Source organism: Pan paniscus, chromosome 14 (genome assembly GCF_029289425.2).
Source record: "Pan paniscus chromosome 14, NHGRI_mPanPan1-v2.0_pri, whole genome shotgun sequence".
NCBI lineage: Eukaryota > Metazoa > Chordata > Mammalia > Primates > Hominidae > Pan > Pan paniscus.
In genome coordinates, this window is record NC_073263.2 from 99,929,568 (window position 1) to 99,950,557 (window position 20,990).

The following is a 20,990-nucleotide window of genomic DNA, read 5'->3' on the forward strand; positions in this document are numbered from 1 at the left end:
TATATTCTCATCATGGAAATCCATTATCTTAGCCTAGCTCCTCACATGAAACGGAGAGTAATTCATATTTATTCTCTTAACACAAAAAGGAGAATACATTCTTATTTATTCTCCTAACCCAAAAAGGAGAATAAGAATTTTATTTCTTGTTGATGCCAGCTAACAAAAGATCACAAGTTAGTAACATATCACTTTAATAAGGACATTCTCCGAGACGCATACTCAAAAATGATTATTGCGCTTTGTTTCTTTTGCTGGGTTTTGCAGAGATTCCCAACTGATAAAGCGTACTTCATAGCTAAGGAGGTGTCCACCACCGAGCGAACATATCTGAAGGATCTCGAAGTTATCACTTCGGTATGTGCAGTATTTCCCCAAAAGCATTCGATTACATGATTTATCTCAGCTAATACTCAGCTATACGGGGAGGCTGGAGCTAATTAAATGTTGGATTCCCTGACTTCAGTTGAAAGGATTGTGGTCCTAGTGTATAGAAATTAAATGCTAATAGTATATTTAATTGGGAATATATGCTATAACATTTTTGATAATGATGATTTTCAAGTGCAAAAGAAGGAAGTTCCTAAGGCAGAGAAAATTAAAATTAAACATTTTACCATCTGTGTGCACCAGTCCAGAACATGTCGTGTTTTGCCCATTGCCAAGTATAACTGCTGGTTTTTGTTCACGGGAGACCTCGGAGGTGAACAGGAGATTCATTTTATCTTTGATAATAAATTGAGCCTTGTCAGCAAAATCTGCCAGAAGACTGCCTTTTATTATTTTAATCAGTCCTGCTCAGTCTTGAAAACAAATTCAGGGCATTGCGGATGTCTTCCTGACCCCTGGATTCTGGGAAAGCACTAGCCAATTGGGAGGGAAATTGGGATCACTGAGTTTCTGATCCTCTGGGCTGTGGATTGTGTTAGGCCCTTGACAGGTGCTCGCTAAGCGTTGTGAACCCAGCTCACCTCAGCGACAGGAGTGACTTTGTGTGAAGGCTGTGGCTTTATTCCCAGGTTTGGCCACCTTCATGCCCAGTGTTTTAACAAAGGAACAGAGATGGAAGTTCTTAAAGGAATGAAGCACAGAATATTCAGTGGTCATCAATTAGTGGTTATCCAGTGAATCAGCCAGAATGGAGGTTTTGATTTGAGTAGTTCCCCATTTAAGAGATTTCTCCTGGCTTTAACAGTCAATGGGTAGCAAACTGCAGAAAGCAGTAATATACAGATGGGTGCTTCTTACCCCGTCTAAGGAAAGAAAGGGGAAGCAGTGAGGCCCGGGCAGCCCCGTGTTCCTGAAATGCCAAGAACCTCTCAGGAAAGCCCTGGCTCCTCCCAGTGCATTTGGCTGCGTGTGACTTCTGGAGAAAACTGCAGACACTCGTCATTGATCTTTCCACCCGTAAGTGCATCGTCTTCTTCTTTCCAGTGGTTTCAGAGCACAGTGAGCAAAGAGGACGCCATGCCGGAAGCACTGAAAAGTCTCATATTCCCGAATTTTGAACCTTTGCACAAATTTCATACTAATTTTCTCAAGGAAATTGAGCAACGACTTGCCCTGTGGTGAGTACATTTCTACTTCCCAGCTACGTTCCTCCCTCCGTCTTGCTCGTGTTATTTTTACGTCATCCCTGGGTAGGCAGCAGGCAGGAACAAAGATGAAAGGCAGGAAACTGGCTTACGACAAGCCAGCCTTCAAAGGATTTTCAGTTAAATCCTACATGCGTTCAGATCTCATTTGCAGTTTCTTTCCTCTGGTTTGCAGTTCTTCAAGATGGATTTTTTTCCCTCTCTTATGATGATTATATGGTTATCACAAAATAAAGACAGTCGTTACTTCTGGAGGGGCAATAGGGATTATAAAGAGTAGGGGCTTAGGAAGGCTTTGAGGGGTGCTGGTAATATTTTACTGGTGCTTGCTTTAAGTCTTTTATGAAGTACATACACGCCTTGTGCAGTTTTCTGTATTCTATTCCAGTGTTTAAAACATGCTTTGAAAAAGAGATGTATGTGGCGTGTGCATGCGCACACACACACTTTTACCTTATCTTGAATTATCATAAGGATCTGTTTTAATACATGAAATGCCATTTGAACAAAGATATCCAATGAATAATTAAAATAATAGAAATGACCTAAGTGTCCATCAATAGCAGATTGGTTAAAAATTATCTTAAGCCTGTCCATTAAATACCAAATGAAACATTAATGTGAGAGAAGAGGGAGGTACAAAAAACCAGGAAAAGCTTTATGGACTGTCACATGCAGAATCCTCTACACCTTTACCTAAAATAGAAGGTTTTGTAGACAAATCCTATGGCAGTTTTGTAAAGACAATTATATGGAGAGAGACACATGGGGAGTTGATTGTCTACTAAACATGCATTTGAAAAATGCCAGGAGAAAATAGCAAAAAGTTTTTGGCAGAAATAGAACCCATTATGGGCTGTATCCTCACTACCAGTGAGAATTTGGTTTGGAGTGGCCTCAGGGGCCCTCAGTGACTGTAGGGCCTGAAGGAGCCCTATGCGAGGTTGTCCTGCCTCTGGTGATCCCAGACTGTGGCATTCAAGCGTCGGTTTAACAGCTAAGCAGAGCTGCTTTCTGTGTTGTGAAGCCAATATGCTGGGGCAGCGGGAGTTCTCTGATCCCCCTAAGTGATGTCCGGCTTTGTACATTTTTTATACCTGGAGGATAATTCATGTGCAATTCTCCTTCCCTTGAGAGAGGGATGTGACAGGCATTACTGAGAGGCCCCAGTAGGGAGAGCACAGCCAGAATTGGAGAAATAATAGGTACAAAGTCAGCCTCGCTGGAAATGGGAAAAATTGAAAATGCCACGTTAGCAAGAGTCTTGGTATTATGAATATAAGAGAAATGTCACTTTTCAAAATTAAAAATAAAAATGTGGGCACAGTGGCTCATGCCTGTAAATCCCAGCACTTTGGGAGGCTGAGGCAGGAGGATCACTTGAGGCCAGGAGTTCGAGAGCAGCCTGGGCAACATAGCAAGACCCCATCTCAACAAAAAAACATTTAATTAGCCAGGCATAGTGATGCAAACATGTGGTCCCAGCTACTGGAGAGGCTGAGGCAGGAGAATCACTTCAACCCAGAAGTTCAGGGCTGCAGTGAGCTATGACTGCGCCACTGCACTCCAGCTTGGGTGACAGAACAAGACCCTGTCTCCAAAATTAAAATTAAAATTCTACCAAATGTAACTTTACCTTCCCCAGGTTGACCTAGAACCTTTCACGTGTGTTCTGCCTGTGTCTCATCATTCATACAAAGTTGAATGATGCTCTCATAATGGGGTCAAAGACCTTACAACTCTGGAGAACCCATTTGGCAGTTTGTTCTCTGGCCAGCGAGACATGTGTTAGTACCGTCTTAGGCAAATCTTCCTGGAGGCTCAGGGCATCTTGAGCTGATGTCACTATAGCAGTCTCGGTGCATGTGGCAGTTGATTTAAATAAGGTTGGAGAGGCCACACACAGGAAATGTCATCAGTTTACAGTACCCTGAAAGCCCTTCATGGTGGCTTTGGCTGGCTCCCCATTGGAGGGCGCCACCAGAGAGAAATGCAGAGAGCTGTCTAATACGACTCATTTTAGGAGTAAATACGACTCATTTTAGGAGTAAATGCCGTACGCGTGGATCTTCCACGGCCATAAATCTTTACCTTATCTGTGAAAGAGTAGTGAGTTGCTTAAAAAGCAGTTGATATAATTTGATTCCCAGAGGGTTTTCAGTAGAGTATCTTTCTAAGATCCATAATGTAACCCATGTTTTACAGAAAGACATCAGAAGCATGTAAAGTTCTCAAAGCTAGAGAGAAAGCAGATAGTCAACAAGCAGCTCCATCAGTGGGACCTGCAGTAGCCTTTCAACAATAGACCTAAACCAAATACATGACACTGGTCAGGGACCATTGGAAAGGGCTGCAGTGAAGTTAAGCTAATCAGTTACTCAAGAACATGATGAGGAGGGCCTGGTGTGGCAGGAATTCCAAGGGGAAAAGGCTGAGTGTGAATGAGTTTAGTATGAGCCATAGACCAACACAGAGAGAAACCAGTGTCTCTCTAGATCTGCACCTCTCAGCATCGGCTCCTGGTTGAAGTCACCTCAAGCAGCCTGATATAACCCAGCCCTGTTATATCAGAGTCTCTGAGGGGTAGAACCAATGCATTCGTAGTTTCTAAACTTCCCAGGTGATTCCAAAGTGTAGCCAAGGTCAAGAACATTTGCCCTAAAATGCCTCATTAAAAAGAGCCCAGAGCCTAGAAAAGGATGGCTCCTTCAAAATTCAAGGTTCGGCACTCCTGCAGAGCACTACACCACACTCGGCTTTCACGTGTCAAATGGGATGAGAATGCATTCCATTAAAACAAAATGACTGGATGAGAAGAGACTTTCCAAAGCATGATGGCTCCCATCAGGTACCTGCAGTCTGGTCCTGTGGGAAAGGGCATACGCATCTTCTTAGTGGAACCAGAGGACAAAATTGAAACAATGGAGTGAATTTCCAAAGAAGCACAATGTCTGAACACAGAAAAGGATTTCTGAAGCCTAAGTGCAGCGTGGCAGTGAGAGTATGCCTTGTGAGGTCAGGAGCTCCTTCACCTCAGGGGTGCTCCAGCAGAAACTGACTGTTCATGTCCAGACAGGATTTGTCTGTGGAGCAAAACCCCAAACCTGGCGGTGCCTCAGGGTCACTGGGCTTGGGAACTGGAGGGGGCTTTGAAAAAGGCAGATTGCCAGGCCCTATCCAGCTCTCTTGAATCAGAGCTTTATTAAGAGTGAGACTCAGGAATCTGTGTGTTTTAAGTACTTCTTGGGTTGATCGTGATGAATACCTTTTCTGCAACAAGCGACCCTGCAGTGCCTCTGACAGTGCTAACAGTCTATGATTCCTTGGTTTGCATGTCATAGACTGGTTATAACTCTTGTTTCTTTAGTCTACAAGCAATGCATGAAGGAATATATTAATGAATGAATGAGTGAATGAATGAATGAATGAGTAGGTGAGTGTGTGCGTGGCAGGCTTTGCCCATGGGGGACTTGCACTCTCAAAGGAGGAGGCAGGCACATAGGGCACAGGGGGCCGGGTCCTCTCACAGGTGTGGGTGTCACATCCAGGGTGGTCGTGGAGCGTTGCTGCCAGTTCTGTCCCTGAGGACACACATGTACCATCATTGCCTATACAGAACAGGCAACCCTTGGGCTAAATCTGTTCAGTGAGAAGAATGGATCACAGGGAAGTTTATTAAGAAAGGATTCACCCTGGCTACTGACTGACAAACTGCGCATGTGTGTGTTCGGTGCATGTATGTGTACCCATGCCTTTCCTCACATTGCTGTGATATGGAAGCACAGGTTGGCTCCTGTCGATTGGGATGGGTAAGATCCGAATTCGAGGTCACACCCCCGCCATGGGGCTGTCTTCAGCTGTAGGTGTGGGCCTTGTTGAACCGCATTTCCTCCTGGGTGAAATGTGGATGGCATCTCCCATGCAGGGTGTTACGCAAATGGCACAGTGTCCAGAAGGGGCGTAGTATACTGCGCTGCGCAGAGAAAGCGGGGAAGCTGATCATTTTTTAAAAATTAACTTTTTATTTGGAAATAATTCCAGAAAAAGTTGCCAAGACAATAGTGTTTCTGTATGGTCTACACCCATCCTCTTCCCGTTAACATCTTATGTCACCACAGGAGAGTCGGCAAAACTAAGAAAACAACGTTGGTACGTTACATTAACTAAAGTCCAGATTTTATCCCATGGTAATATTTTCAGTGATTATCATTAATGGAAAGAGATCTAAAGTATAATATGCACCAAAAGTTCCCCAGAATTTGGTACATAAGTGATCTACTGAGTGTGACCTTCCCTTCGCAGTCCTGCATGAGACTGCAATATACTTCCATCAACAGTGGGGAAATTACAGGGCAGAGAAAGTCTCAGGAAGTTTTCCGGAATGATTAGGCTGAATCTCAGTTCAGCAAACACACCTGCCCCTATCCAAATGTCACCTTCTCCTGAGTAAACACACCTGAGAAGGAGGTGGACGCCCAAGGCCTGCTTCTTGCCGGCCAAGCCACATTACCTGCTTTCTTCAAAAACAAGGAAACTGGTTTGGTGAGTTCTAATAACTTCAGGAGTTCTTTTCCTTGTGAAAGCAAGAACAGTTTACTCAGCTGTTCAAATGAGTTCAGAGAAAGCCACTTAACAACCTTTGGCGTGCAGTCAGGACTCCCAAATGCCAGCCCTGAGGTGACTGGCAGAGGCTGAGTGCAAGGTGGCCAGCTGGGTTCCCCGAGACGGGTGGAAGGCCTGCTTTGCTACAGAGTGCCTTGGTAGATTCTGCAGGGTACAAAACTCCACTTACGAGCCAGCTGGGAGCTGGGAGACAGCAAGCAGTCAGTCGTACAAAGAGGCCCTTGGAATTGGCTATGGGGTGCACGCAGTTTTCATGGAGGATCAGCTGCATGTTTTAGGAGAAACTTTGGCCAGAGTCACGTGGAAAGCATGCGGGAGACTGGCTGGGAGGACCAGACTGACTAAATGTCGAGATATCACTGAGCAGCCAAGGCTCTGCGAGACAGTGAGGAAGGAGAGGGGAGGCCACCTAGAGTTTTGGACACAGTCAGCTCAGAGGATGGTCATGAAAATGGGAGGGAAATCAAAGAAGCCAGGAAGAAAGAAGCATACAAGTACGATAAGGGAAGATGAGCTTGCTTTGGGAATGATAATTTTGAGGGCCCTGTGATAAAGTGCTCCAGAGAGTTGGAAATGTGGGTCCCAGGCTTTGGAAAGAAATGAGGCAGAAAGGTGTAGGTTTGGAAGTTATCCACAAGAAGAATCAGATCTTCAAGGAAGAGAACATTAAGAGGAAAAGAGAGCTGAGGGCAGAATCTTCTCGACTATACCTTTATGGCAGCTTGCTTTCCATAAACGTAGATCATGGCAGCATAAAAACCAGCAAAGGAAACAGAAGAGGCCACCAGAGGTTTGAAAAAAAAAAAAAAAACAAAAAAAACACATAGGGGTGGAGGGTCCAGAAGATAGCAGGTCTTGGAGAATGGCAGCCAGGAGGGCAAGGATGGTTTGAGGAAGGTAGTTCCTGGTGTACAGGAGCAGACTCCGGGCAGGAGGAAGTCCTGCAGGGGTAAGAGATGTGAGAAGGGTGTCTTGAGGGATTAGAGATCCCTCCAGGGCAGAGAGGGGGCTCTTTCAGGGATGGCACACTCTCACAGCTGCTGTCAGGAGTTTCACAGAGGGAGGAGCATTGTGTTGCCGTGATGCTGGGTGGCTGAAATGGAGATGACTAAGGTCAGAAAATTGTTTCACTGCCCAGAAAAATGGAGCATCTTTATAGAAGCACCAGTGAGCCATCATAGAACAAAAATGAATTAAATACTTTTCTCATCATTCTACTAGCTCTCTGAAGCTTCAAGTGTTTGTGCTAGGTATCATTAAAAGAAAAATCATAAGCGTTCCTCAAAAAACTAAGCACAGAATTACAATAGGATCCAGCAGTTCCACTCCTCAGCATGTGCCCCAAAGAACTGAAAGCAGGGACTCCAGCAGACGCTTGTACATCAGTGTTCATAGCAGCTTTATCCACAGTAGCCAAAAGGAAGAGGTAACCCAAATGTCCATTGACATGAGTGGCTAAACAAAATGTGTGATGGAATATCCTTTTATTTATTTATATTTTTATTAGTTTTTTAGAGACAAAGTCTCGCTCTGTTGCCCAGGCTGGAATGCAGTGGTATGATCATAGATCACTTCAGCCTTGAACTTCTGGCTTCAAGCAATCCTTCCACCTCAGCTTTTCAAGGTGCTAGGATTATGGGCATGAGCCATCACACTTGGCCTTGTTTCCTTTTTAAGCATGAGTAAAATTACATGTTTATTTGTTTGTTTTGTTTTGTTTTGTTTTTTGTTTTTTTTTTTGAGATGGAGTTTCCCTCTGTCACCCAGGATAGAATGCAGCAGTGTGATCTTGGCTCACTGCAACCTCCGTCTCCCAGGTTCAAGCAATTCTCCTGCCTCAGCCTCCCCAGTAGCTGGGATTACAGGAGTGCATCACCACACCTGGCTAATTTTTGTATTTTTAGTAGAGAAGGGGTTTCGTCATGTTGGCCAGGCTGGTCTTGAACTCCTGACCTCAAGTGATCCACCCGCCTTGGCCTCCCAGTGTTGGGATTACAGGCGTTGAGCTTCCACGCCTGGCTAGATTCCATGTTCTTGAGCATAGCTTTGAGCTAGTTTTTCTTGGATTTTCTGCCTTAGTCGTGACTATATAGCTCACAGTGCTTTGAGAGCAAGCTGTTTCCCTGAGACAAGTGAAACCGTTTTGCCAATTGCCAGAATTGCAGGTGGGTTTCTACTAGAAGACACTTGAGAGAAAGCCCTCTCTGGGTCACTAGACGAGTCTGACACAGCTCTTCTCTTCTACTGTATTTTAATATATGCCCTGTTGATAACAGGAATGATACCGGGGCTCACCTGGATGCTATCAAACCTGCCTGTGACCGGGTTGTCACTTTGGATCCTCTTAGTCAACTCGACCTGGTGGTAAACCTCAGGAAGGCAAGAAAGAAGCTATAGCTTTGAGCAACCTAAGAGTGTAATTGACAGACTTGAGGGTGGCTGAGAATGGGAGGGCTTCTGTCTTCTGTGTTTCCCGCAGCTGCCAAAGGCGCGGCGTTCCGGCCCATTGAAGATGCCTCTCGCACAAATGTCATCTTGACAAGTGGGCATGTGAATTAATGCTAAGACCAATGGGACTTTAATGAAAAATCCACATATATCACATGTGGCTGATACATATGTCATACACAATATGTTAGGTCAGGCACAGTGGCTCACGCCTATAATCCCAGCACTTTGGGAGGCCGAGGTGGGTGGATCACCTGAGGTCAGGAGTTCAAGACCAGCCTTGCCAACATGGTGAAACCCCGTCTCTACTAAAAATAGAAAAATTAGTTGGGCGTGGTGGCAGGCACCTATAATCCCAGCTACTCGGGAGGCAGAGGCAGGAAAATCACTTGAACCCAGGAGGCAGAGGTTGCAGTGAGCCAAGATTGCACCACTGCACTCCAGCCTGGGTGACAGAGCGAGACTCTGTCTCCAAAACAAAATACACACACACACACACACACACACACACACACTCTGTTACTCTGGCTAATTTGTTTGCTTTTGGAACCCAGCCACCCTCCCCACCCGATATATTAATGTAGGATCCGTCTGTTCCCACTTACTCATTTCACACTATGCTTTTCACTTACATAGACACACAAACATACATAATTTCATACTTTTTTCCATTTAGAATCATAGAGACTGCAGGGAATAGTGAGGACAATGATGTGGTATTGGTGTTGCAAGTGAAGACTAAGAGGCTTCAAAAAAAGATCTATTTTTGGGGTTGAGCAAGCATCTAGAGATAGAGCAGGGGGACAAAAATGAGCCCTCAAGCTCCAAGCTGCACCGCTGGCATGTGTGCTCTGAGGAGATGGCTCTTCATGTTGTGGCAAGGAGAGAAGGGGAGAGCTGGGTGATGAGTAAACACACTTGGGTTTACATTGGGCCCTCGGGGTATGCAGTGTGCCAGTCACTGCCCTTTTTCATGGTTAAGGAATCTCCCGGGGCACTTCACCACAGCCTGGCCAAATGTTACTGCCTTCCAGAAAACACGCCCTCTCAGAGGGAGCCCGCACCCTAGGGCTCGTGATGCTTTAGAGGACAGTTGGGAGATTTTATTGCCACCAAGGTCACCAGCACACTGTGAACTGTTTATCTGATGTTCTAAATGGGCTTTATGTTGACCCTGAGGTTGGGGAGGTGAATAGGAGGGCAAAGTATTGATTTATCCTGGCTGGCTTTGCCCCTGCCTGCGACGACAGCCCACAAAAGTGTTTCCTGGCAGTTCGAGACAAAACTCGTCGTATAGGCTGTCCTTCTGCCTCCTCTTAAGGGGGCGATGGGCAGAATACTCACAGTCCACCCTCGGAGGCAACCTTGCTGTTGGTCAGCGGCCCACCCACAGTTGGTCATTTTCATGTCCTTTACTTCTTCCTTGCCCTCAGTCTGCTGCTGAATGACTGACCAGCTCACGTTGTGGTGAACGAAGTTTTGATACAAGGTCAGGAAGACTTGAAAATTCATGACGTGTGGGTGTGTGTTGCGTCCTTCGCTGAGGTGATGTGTAGTTGCTCCTGGGAGTAAGTTAATCACGTTGCACAGGTCAGAATTGAGCATCCAGGCAGCTTCTTAGCAGACTTTACATGGTTTTCCTAAGTGAAATTGTCAAAAGAATTTTCGTCTTTGTTGCTGTGTGGTAATTACCCAGGCAATAAATATGTGGCCCTGCCTTGCAGACAAGGACCCCTTCTTGTGAGGTTAACATCCAGAGGACGTGGTGGAAGAGTTATAATTACTTTTTCATGTTCTTGATAATACAGTGACCTTTTAGCCGTTCATAATAGAAGGAACACTTCGGCTTTATAGATTTGGAGGCAGTGACATGTAGAGGAAATAAAACCATGAGGATGTTTCTAGATGGGCAGCAGGAATTTGGATTTTGTCCCCGGTCCCTGGGGCTGTGTCCTGTGTATTTGGACCCAAGCAGGGCTGGGACTTGCTATGTGAGCTGGGGTGGGGACAGGATGGGATGAGAAAGACAGATGCGCTTGTGTGTGCAGTGACTTCAGAGGCCCCCAGCCTGTACTCACCACATCGCGCAGAGCTGACCCTCTTTACAGTTAGGGATTTGCATCTTCCAACTGCACAGAGGTCTGATGGTGCCAACCCAGAGCCTTCTCTACCATGAAAGATGCTGGGGACTTAGAGAGATATGGATGTGGGAAGAAAGGTTCTTTTGACTTCGAAGCTTTAACATCAGTAGATAATAAATAGTTGGCAAAAGAATAGAGAAAGTGAAATAGATGACATTTGGCTTCCATCTCATTCCCCACCGCCCTCGCCCAGCGTCCTCTTCCCAGCCCTTCATTTTCTCTTGGGTAGGGGTGTGTCTATGAGAGAGAGGATATTGCTTGTTACTGATGGAAGCCAGAATCCTCCCCATTTCTTCTCCCGCAATCCAGACTCTCACTAGAATATCTAAATGATGTCCTCTGAACTTAAGTCCTTTATTTCTGTATGTTCTCAAATGGCAGATCCATTCAAAAAATCCTGGAGCCAATTGTTTAAGTTCCAGATAACGAGGCCAGGCACTGTGGCTCATACCTATAATCCCAGCACTTTGAGAGGCTGAGGCAGGTGGATCGCTTGAGTCCAGGAATTCAAGGCCAGCTTTGACAAAATAGTGAGACCCCATCTTTACAAAAACAAACAAATTAGCTGGCATGATGGTGCACACCTCTAGTGGCTACTCAGGAGGCTGAGGCAGGAAGATTGCTTGAGACCAGGAGTTGGAGGCTGCAGTGAGCTATGATGATACCACCACACTCCACCCTGGGTGACAAAGCAAGACCCCATATCTTAAAAAAAAAAAAAAAAAAAAAATTTAAGAAAATGGAGGAAGAGGATTTGGTGTTGGAAATAAGATCCTAAAATCTGGAACATTTTGTGTTTGAGATAGGAGATATGGGGTCATTCACATGGAGTGCTCTGGATGGTCTTAAGAAATGCATTACCTGGGTCAGCCATGGTTTGGCATCATGAACCGAAACCACGGCAAATAGGAGGGCTTGTATAGGAAGAAGTAGAGGGTGAAAAGAGAGGACAACCAAGGGATTCCCAAAACACACAGATAGCTTGGGAGCCGCCTGAAGGAGGTGGCCACGAGAATTGAAGGGCTGGCCTGAAGATTAATGAGGGAGTCTGGAGAGGAAAGCTTCCCGTAGCGGATGAGCTTGGAGGGCCACGCAGTGGGGCCGACCAGCCCGGAGAGCCCGAATATAGGAGGAGGGGAGGTGGGCTCTGGTGGTTCAGAGGTTAACGGCCATCTTCCCAGAACCTTTTCAGGGGAGCAGTGGGGAGAGATTCGTTTAATTAGCAGAGGAGCGGTGCCAATTAAAGCAGCTAAGAGAATGCAAAGGACTGAGGATGCTGTGCTGGTGGAAGAGAATGGACCAGGTTGAAGACCACCAGCACACAGGGCAGCAACGAAGACCCAGGAAGGAGCTTGGGGAGCCTGGGGGTGCTCTCTTTTCTTTCATTTTAGAGAAGCTTTAATTACCTAAAAGGTTTGGGTGCCCTCAGTCTTCCCTGTGATATAATTTGCACTATATGCTTAGTTGGAACCAATAGAATAAATAATGCTGTTGATTGCCTGGAATGTGAAGCCAGGAGCAACCTGTTTCTACTCACGATGACTTTTCTACCTCCTGGGTTTGCTTAATTAAGCGTGTGCATCCTCCTTGCCCTCTTCTGTTCATCAGAAGATCCTTGATGTATCGGAGATTGAGTCAACAGTCAGGAAGGCTCTGAGTGTCCCAGTGGAAGCCATTTCTCACGTTGCCGGAGGGTTCTTAGCCACCATATCTGTGGGGTGTGTATTAGTCAGGGTTCTCTAGAGGGACAGAGCTAATAGGATAGATGTATATAAGAGGAGTTTATTTAGGAGTATTGACCCACACGTTCACAAGGTGAGGTCCCACAATAGGCTGTCTGCAAGCTGAGGAGCAAGGAGGCCAGTCTGAGTCCCAAAGCTGAAGAACTTGGGGTCTGATGTTCGAGGGCAGGAAGCATCCAGCACGGGAGAAAGATGTAGGCTGGGCAGCTAGGCCAGTCTAGTCTTTCCATGTTCTTCTGCCTACTTTTATTCTGGCCACGCTGGCAGCCGATTAGGTTGTGCCAACCCAGATTGAGGGTGGGTCTGCCTTTCCCACTCAACTGACTCAAATGCTAATCTCTTTTGGCAACACCTCACAGACACACCCAGGATCGATACTTTACATCCTTCAATCCAATCAAGTTGACACTCGATATTAACCATCATAGGGTGTATGTAGATCCCGGGTCCCTCCTGACTTCGGTTGCCGGGTATTTTTTTCCACTTTGAAGATCTCTCACTTCCTATTAGAAGCCTAGTGCCAGTTTTGTTTGTTTGTTTGTTTGTTTAATTCGTTCCTTTCATGTAAGTTGGCTTCTGGTTTTCCTGAACAGTTGGTTTAAAGATAATTGCTAGGTTGATTGTTGAAAACCATGTTTTAATTGTCTCTGGGAAATTCCTTTCTCAGTGATGGGAAAGTCAGCAGCTATGCACTGGCACAACAGTTAGGCGTGTGGCCTGGGAAACTAGAGCTGGCTCCTGTGCGAGTTCACACCTCGTGATAACAGATATCAGAGAAGTTCGTGGTTTCTTCATGCTTCTGTCTCCTTCACTATAACATGAGGGTGATAGTGGTACCTGCCTCAGACGGTTTCTATGAGGACTGAAAGGGCTCATGACTATAATTAACTTAGCATGGTGTCTGGTACATGGACAGTACTTAGTAAATACTCACTACCATCCATGTTTTTATATTTCTCTCTGCGTTGATCCATTGAAAGGTGTACGTGTACCCCAAACCTCACTGAAAGTGCCCACAGCTTTGCTGTCTAGCACCCAATATGTCTGGGGGACCATGGCCCTCCCCTCCACACCTCTCTCTCTCCCTGGGCCACACACCCTACCCTATTCTATGGCATTTACGTCACTCCCACCTTAGGTACCATTTCCTGTCCTTTCTCAGTTATGCATTGCTCTTCCCAAGGGCTACGGACAGCTGTTGGTCTGCTTCAGGCAAGGGCTCTCAGAAGCAGAAACCTTCCTCTGGGGCTGAGTCTTGCTTCCTGCAGGTGTCTAGCAGTACCCATCTCTAGGATGGAATCTGTTTACAAGCTACTTACTGCAAATGATCTCTGTGCTGACCTAATGATGCTAAAATCACCCAAGTGTGGATGGAAAAAAATTAATCTAAAATCAAACTCCAGTGTGCAGATGGGTAGAGTAAAATAATTAAACCAAATTAAAAGGATTGGAAATTGGTTCTCTCTTGTCTCTTTCAAAGCATAAGTGGAATTCTTTGCAGGATGAGTGGGGTAATTTCCAAGTCTCCTTCCAATGATAACATTCCATGACCCCATAAGAAGTTCAGGAGATGTCCGGGGAGGGGTGATTGGAAAGGAAGCGGTAGGCTGGTATTTGTAACCCAGGGCTGTCATGTCACTACTGATGCTTTGTATTTCCAACCCTTTGCTTTTGCTCTCAGGGAAGGCCGCTCAAATGCCCAAATCAGAGATTACCAAAGAATCGGCGATGTCATGCTGAAGAACATTCAGGGCATGAAGGTGAGCTGGTTGAGATTTGGGTGGAGCAAGGTTCACCAAGGAAAATCGAGCGGGGCTGCCATGGACATAGGCTGTAAGCCATTTCCATCAGCATGCATCACCTGATTTCACTCTCTACACCAAGCTTGTCCAACCCGCCGCCAAGCAGCAGCTTACAGCCCAGGACGGCTTTGAATGTGGCCCAACACAAATTCATAAACTTTCTTAAAACATTATGAGATTTTCTTTTTGGTGATTTTTGGGGTTTCTTTTTTTTCTTTGCTTATCAGCTATCGTTAGTGTCAGTGTATTTCATGTGTGACCCAAGACAATTCTTCTTCTTCCAATGTGGTCCAGGGAAGCCAAAAGATTGGACACCCCGGTCTAATCTAAGGCACATCAGGAAGATGGCTGTTTGGCAAACCCTTCTCCAACCTTTCTAGATAATTTTATTTCAAAGCATGAACGAAAAGCCAATCACTTTAGTGAAAGCATTTTTAGTAGGTTTTTTTGTTTCGAAAGTTTTGCATTATACCCAAAACAAGTGTTTTCTGTGAATGGATGATTCAAAACTTCAAAAAAAAAAAAAAAGATGTAGACAAACATTGTCTGACTGAACATTTCATTTTCAGTCAGTTGTTTTGGTTTCTTCTAATAACCATGACAAAAATGTTGGATTCAGAGCTGTGTAGGTATTTCAGTAAATTCTGTGACTTTAAATCAGTGTATGAGGCAAATATGGTTTTGTTTTGTTTGGTTGGTTTTGTTGTTGTTGTTTTTGAGATGGAGTTTTGCTCTTGTTGCCCAGGCTGGAGTGCAATGGCGCGATCTCGGCTCACTGCAGCCTCCGCCTCCCAGGTTCAAGCCATTCTCCTGCCTCAGCTTCCCAAGTAGCTGGGACTACAGGTGCGCACCACCACGCCCAGCTAATTTTTGTGTTTTTAGTAGATACGGGGTTTATGTTGGCCAGGCTGGTCTTGAACTCCTGACCTCGGGTGATCTACCCGCCTCAGCCTCCCAAAGTGCTGGGATTATAGGCATGAGCCATCACGCCTGGTCGCAAATATGTTTTTAATCATCCGGCAATATCTGCAATCAATGACATAAAAGTGAAAGTATGTCCAAAGAAGTCAATAAATATTAAACTAATACTCTACCACATTTAAAAAGTCTGCCCCATCTCTTATATCTGAAATCTTCCTTTTTTTGTTTTCATTTGAATCCATTAATAATTCCTTTAACATACAATGTTTTAATTCACACAGCGTCTCCTTTGAATACACCTGTACTCACATTTTAAAGCAATCTTCCTGAATCTTAACTGCCCAGAGCCTGTATGACAACCTTAAAAACTAATAACTGCCCAGAGAAGCTAGCAACCCTCTAAAGAAGGTGCTCATACTGCCCCCATTTCAGTCCATCCATCCATCTGTCCATCCACCCAGTGCTAACTGAGCACCTACTATACACAAGACACTCGTAGAATGAAATTACCATTAGGGTTTGTCTAAATTCCCATAAACCTAGCTAAGTGGGTTAGCATTTAGTTTTTTCCCATTAAAATGATGTATCTCAGCCGGGTGTGGTGGCTCATGCCTCTGATCCTAGCAATTTGGGAGGCTAAGGTGGGAGGATTGCTTTGAGCCCACAAGTTTGAGACCAGCCTAGACAACACAGCAAGACTTGTCTCTATGAGAAATAAAAAACGTTAGCTAAGAGTGATGGTAAGTGCCTGTAGTTCCAGCTACTCAAGGGACTGAGGGGAGAGGATCACTTGAGCCCAGCAGGTTGACACTGCAGTGAGCCATGATCATGCCACTGCACTCGAGCCTGGGCAACAGAGCAAGACCCTGTCTCAAAAATAAATAATAAATAAACAAAGATGAATCTCGTGAGGGAGAGACAAGGGGAGGATGGTCGGTGGGTAGCACAGAAAAGACAGGATCAAATGCCACTCAAGGGATTTCCTGTCAATCTCTTTCTGTTAACAAAGACCACGGTAACATTGACTGGATCCTGAGGTATTGTTTGTTTTTTCACTGTGTCCAAACAGCAACCCTTTGCAATTTGAGGCAATACCAGAGAGAGGCCGTGGAAGTGATCAGGGTTGCAGAATCCTATGCAAAAAAAGAAAGCAAGAATTACCTAAGATGTTCCATAGCCACAGTATTTTGAATGGCATGAGCTATGGCTGAGGCACAACAGATAGAAGGATAACAGACATCTTTTCCACTTTCCATGGGAGTTTCTGAAGTTAATGTATTTTATCTTTCAAAGCAATTTTAGCTTTACAGAAAACTTGAGGAGAAAGTACAGAGTTCTCGTATTCTTCCGTCCACCCCTAAACACACAGTTTCCCCTGCTATTAGCGTTTTGCATTGGCGTGGTGCACGTGTGGAAACTGATGAACAAATACTGACAAGGTTGACCATTAGGGCCCCCTCTTGGTGGTGTACATTCTATGGGTGTTGACAAATATATAATGACAGGGATCCACAGAACAGTTTCCCTGCCCTAAAACTTCCCTGGGCTCCACCTATTCATCCCCCTTAGATGCCCCCCAAATCCCTGGCAACCACTGATCTTTTCCCATCTGCATAGTTTTGTCTTTCCAGATGTCACATAGCTGGGATCAGACAGGATGTAGTCACTGCAGACCGGCTTCGTTTGCTTTTCAAAAACGTCCTTTTTCCTCTCTCATGTAACAGGACGCTGTTTCTGTTGTTCTCTCCCATCTTTTCCCTCTTTTCACATGCTCTGTACTTTTTCCAAGGCCGTTCTGGTTTCTCAGCTTTTCTCCCTGTGTTCTTCAATCTGAGATCACAGCTCCCCAGGGAGGCGCCGTCTTCAAGGAGGCTTGGACTCTGGTGTGGGCCTTTGGGGAGAGCAGCAGAGACCTGCCAGGTTCATCTCCACCCGCAGGGACAGTCCCCAGTGTGGTGCTGTTCAGCAAGTGTCCTTCATGCCTTCTCCAGGTTGTGTGCCAACTCCCACCGCTGCTTTTCCTCAGAGGCTGACATCCTACCCTCCCCTCCCCTAACCCAGTGCAGAAGACCACCTAAAAATACACCTGATATCCGCTCCTGGCGTTCTTTCTCCTCGGTCTGGGGAGCTGGCATTTCTGCATTCAGCCAGCTTCCCCTGCTGTGCTGGCAACTCAGGAGTGTGCTGATGCCATGAGCGTTTATAGCATGGAGCTCTGTGCAAGCAAAATAAAAATAGACGGAGAGGTTGCTGAGAGTCACTGGCAGCCTTTTTGAGAAGTTAGTTGGGGTTTTTTTTAATTGCTGTTTTTATTGTTTTAAAGAATTTCTATAAAGCATGGAGGGGCACAGCAGAAGTTTCCAGAAATGTGAGAAGCCCAGGCCAGCACTGTTGTCCAAATGCTTTGAGTGTTCTCGAGCCTGCAGTGTCTTTCCCGCTTCACTCCCACCCCTGACCCGTGCACTCACCTGCTGTCATCAGTCTCAGCCTGATCGGCTCTTCCCAGACTCTGCACACAGGAGTGAGGTCACACAACCAAGGGAGGGTAGTCCAGGGTCTTTAACCACCTCCACAGAGTCAGAGACACCCAAATCAGGATCTCCAGCCCACGCTGTGAATGTCCACCTGCACACATCCATCCAGACACACAAAAACACTTGGAAATCAATGCAAAGAAAGGGCCTTTCATCCTGACCTTCATCTGCTTGGCAAGTGGGGACCTTCATTCCTTCCTGAATCGCCTGTCTCTCCAAGCTTCTACCTCCAAGCTTCCTGTATCACCTGTCTCTCCAAGCTTCTACCACCTGTACCTCCTTCTGACACTTCTACCACTTTGCTTCTCCTGACTCTCTGTTTTCTTCCTGCTAGGCGACCAGGCCAGCTTCCCAATGAGTCACCTCCCACCAACCCAGCCTTCCAACCCACTACTTATATGATGGCTGGAGTCACTGTTCATACAACACAAAACTGACAGCGCAAAGCCCTCCTGGTTTCTCTATGGTTTGGAGAATGCAGTCCAAACTCTAAACCTAATGAAGAAAGCCTCTGCTCTAGTCCTAGGCTGTCTGTCCAGACCCTGCTCCCAACCCTTCACCTTCTACCCTGCCTTCCGGCCACCTTGAACTCATGTGTCCTCCCAAGACCCCTGCCTTGGCCTGGGTGTGTGCATTGCTTCGTTTGCTCTTTAGTATATACAGGGAAGACCTTTGGACACCCACTGTGTATGCCAGGCCCCCAAGGATGTGACGACATGCCAGGATGTTACAACATGATGATGCCCTCTCAAATAGGGGACCACACATGTGATAGCATCGCATAGAGCGACACACACATGCACACACATGCATGCACACACATGCAAGAGCGTGTATAACTGGTGCAATCTGAATAAGCTCTGTGGGCTGTACCAATGTCAATTTCCTGGTGTTGATATTGTACTCTAGTTTTGCAGGATGTCACCATTGAGGGAGGCTGGGTGAGCGGTGCACAATCCCTCCCTGTATGTTTCTTTGCAACTTCCTATGAATGTCTATTTCAAAATAGAAAGTCATGGAATCAACCCAGCAGGGAGGCTGTGTGATAAGGGCTGTTGTGGACAGACACAGCAGTGAGTGCGGGAGGATGCAGGAGTACAGAGCAGGGCAGGCCCCGGAGTAACCCCGAGGGATGGGGGGTCCTCAGCAGGGGTCATTGTGTACAGAGTCTCTGGGTGCGAGAGTGTGGCGCATTTGGATGCAGGGCGGTCAGTGGGTGGCTCAGGGTGAGTAGCAAGCGTCAATGCCAGAGAGGTCAGAGGGATCCCAGCTTAAGGGGAGTCTGTTGAGTGGCACTGCAGAAAGTTCATTCAAGGGGCTCAACTCACAGTGAAGTGGAAGGGGCTGGAGACCACACAGCCAGAATGAGAACAGTGACCATGGGAAAGAAGACAAGGGCAGGTCCCACATTTTCTGGAGGACAAATTGATAGGACTTGGGGACGGGTTCATACAAGGAAAGAATGTGGACTGTACCCCAGGTTTTAATGTCGTGAGTACCTGGCTGGTGGTGGTACCCATCCTGAAGTTAGAGAATAAATGCGGGGGCCCCAGCTGAGGCAGGAGGAAGTGGGCATGTGTCTGGACAGCTGTGTTTCCAGCTTTTTCCGGGGCGTGGGAGTGGAGAAGCCACTGAGGTTGGGCTATAGCCTGGATGAGAAATCTAGATCTGGTGCCGCATTTTCCTCTCTGACTTGGGCTACTCGCCTGTGCCAGATACTACCATAGGCTTTTCTACAAAAACAAGTCAATTACAAAACCTTTCATCATTTTGTGCCTTTTATGTCTATAGACATGTATACAAATATACACCCACATACATGATAGAAAAATCTAGATTTCGGGCCGGGTGTGGTGCCTTATGCCTGTATTCCCAGCACTTTGGAAGGCCAAGGTGGGAGGATCACTTGAGGCCAGGAGTTTGAGACCACCAGCCTGGGCAACATAGTGAGACCCTGTCTCTAAAAATAAATAAATAATTTTTTTTTTTTTAATTAGCTGGGTGTGGTGGCTCAAGCCTGCAGTCCCAGCTGCTCGAGGCTGAGGCAGGAGGATCCCTTGAGCCCAGGAGTTCGAGGCTGCAGTGAGCTGAGATTGTGCCACTGCACTCCAGCCTGGGCAATAGAGCGAGACCCTGTCACAAAAAATAAAAATTCAGATTTGGGAGTTACCAGCACATAGAGAGCAAGCCCACTCTGGGAGGTGATTATCAAGTGAGACTTGAAGAAAGCAAACTCGGTTTTTGTGTCCTGGGGTGTCCCCTGTCCCCTGCTCTCCCCCTATCTGCCTGGAAGTGTCCTTGCCTTGGGAGTCCTCCCTCCCACCCAGGTGAATTCATTCCTCCTTTAATGCTCTGTCATCCAAGCGCTTACTCTGTCCCCATCCCCACCATGACTCCAGGAGAGTCAGGGCGCTGTCTGACTCTCATCCATCTCCCCAGACCTAGCAGAGGAGGGGCTCACATAGCTGCTTAGTTACTGTCTGAGCAGACGGGGCGAGGGAAGCAGAAATGTGGTTTTAAAACTATGTAATGCTTACTGACGGCCCCTGGGCTGTTTGTTATCTGAAGACATTTAGAAGAAAACCACAGCCCTCCTTAAGGAGCTCCTGTTGATATATTTGTCCCCAGTTTTTCCAGGCTCAATTTTAAAGGAACATTTATACCTCTGATGTTATATACATAGCTTATATATGTTATGATCCATGTGTATTTTAAACTGCTCAGTACCTTAATAGGCCTTTTTATTTCATCCTGAGAACTTAAGTGAAATAACAAAAAAAGTGAACTATGAACAATGTGAAGTTTAAGGAAATTAAACAAATCGTGAAATAGAGAGTGCAGGGGCGCTTCATTTCCCCAAGTGAAACTGGGCGGAACACAGGTGCATCCCATTCAGCTGAACAGGACCCTCCTCCTCTGTTGCCTCCCAAGCACCTGGCGGCTCACCTGTGGAAGCACAGCGAAGCCCTGGAGGCCCTGGAGAATGGGATCAAGAGCTCCCGGCGGCTGGAGAACTTCTGCAGAGACTTTGAGCTGCAGAAGGTGTGTTACCTACCGCTCAACACCTTCCTCCTGCGGCCACTGCACCGGCTCATGCACTACAAGCAGGTCCTGGAGCGGCTGTGCAAACACCACCCGCCGAGCCACGCCGACTTCAGGGACTGCCGAGGTGAGTGCTGGGAGC

The 20,990-nt window shown here is 46.3% G+C and overlaps 1 protein-coding gene across 7 annotated transcripts in view; it reads left to right on the plus strand.

Annotated features, from left to right (window-relative positions):
* Positions 1 to 20,990, plus strand: part of FARP1 (FERM, ARH/RhoGEF and pleckstrin domain protein 1) — a 311,897-nt gene that overhangs the window by 272,489 nt on the left and 18,418 nt on the right. For all 7 annotated transcript variants that reach the window (XM_063595979.1, XM_055096923.2, XM_034936876.4 and 4 more), the window contains exons 15-18: positions 268 to 357; positions 1,435 to 1,568; positions 14,231 to 14,309; positions 20,738 to 20,975. In XM_063595979.1, the coding sequence (XP_063452049.1) occupies positions 268 to 357; positions 1,435 to 1,568; positions 14,231 to 14,309; positions 20,738 to 20,975 (541 nt within the window). The remainder of the gene's footprint in view (positions 1 to 267; positions 358 to 1,434; positions 1,569 to 14,230; positions 14,310 to 20,737; positions 20,976 to 20,990) is intronic.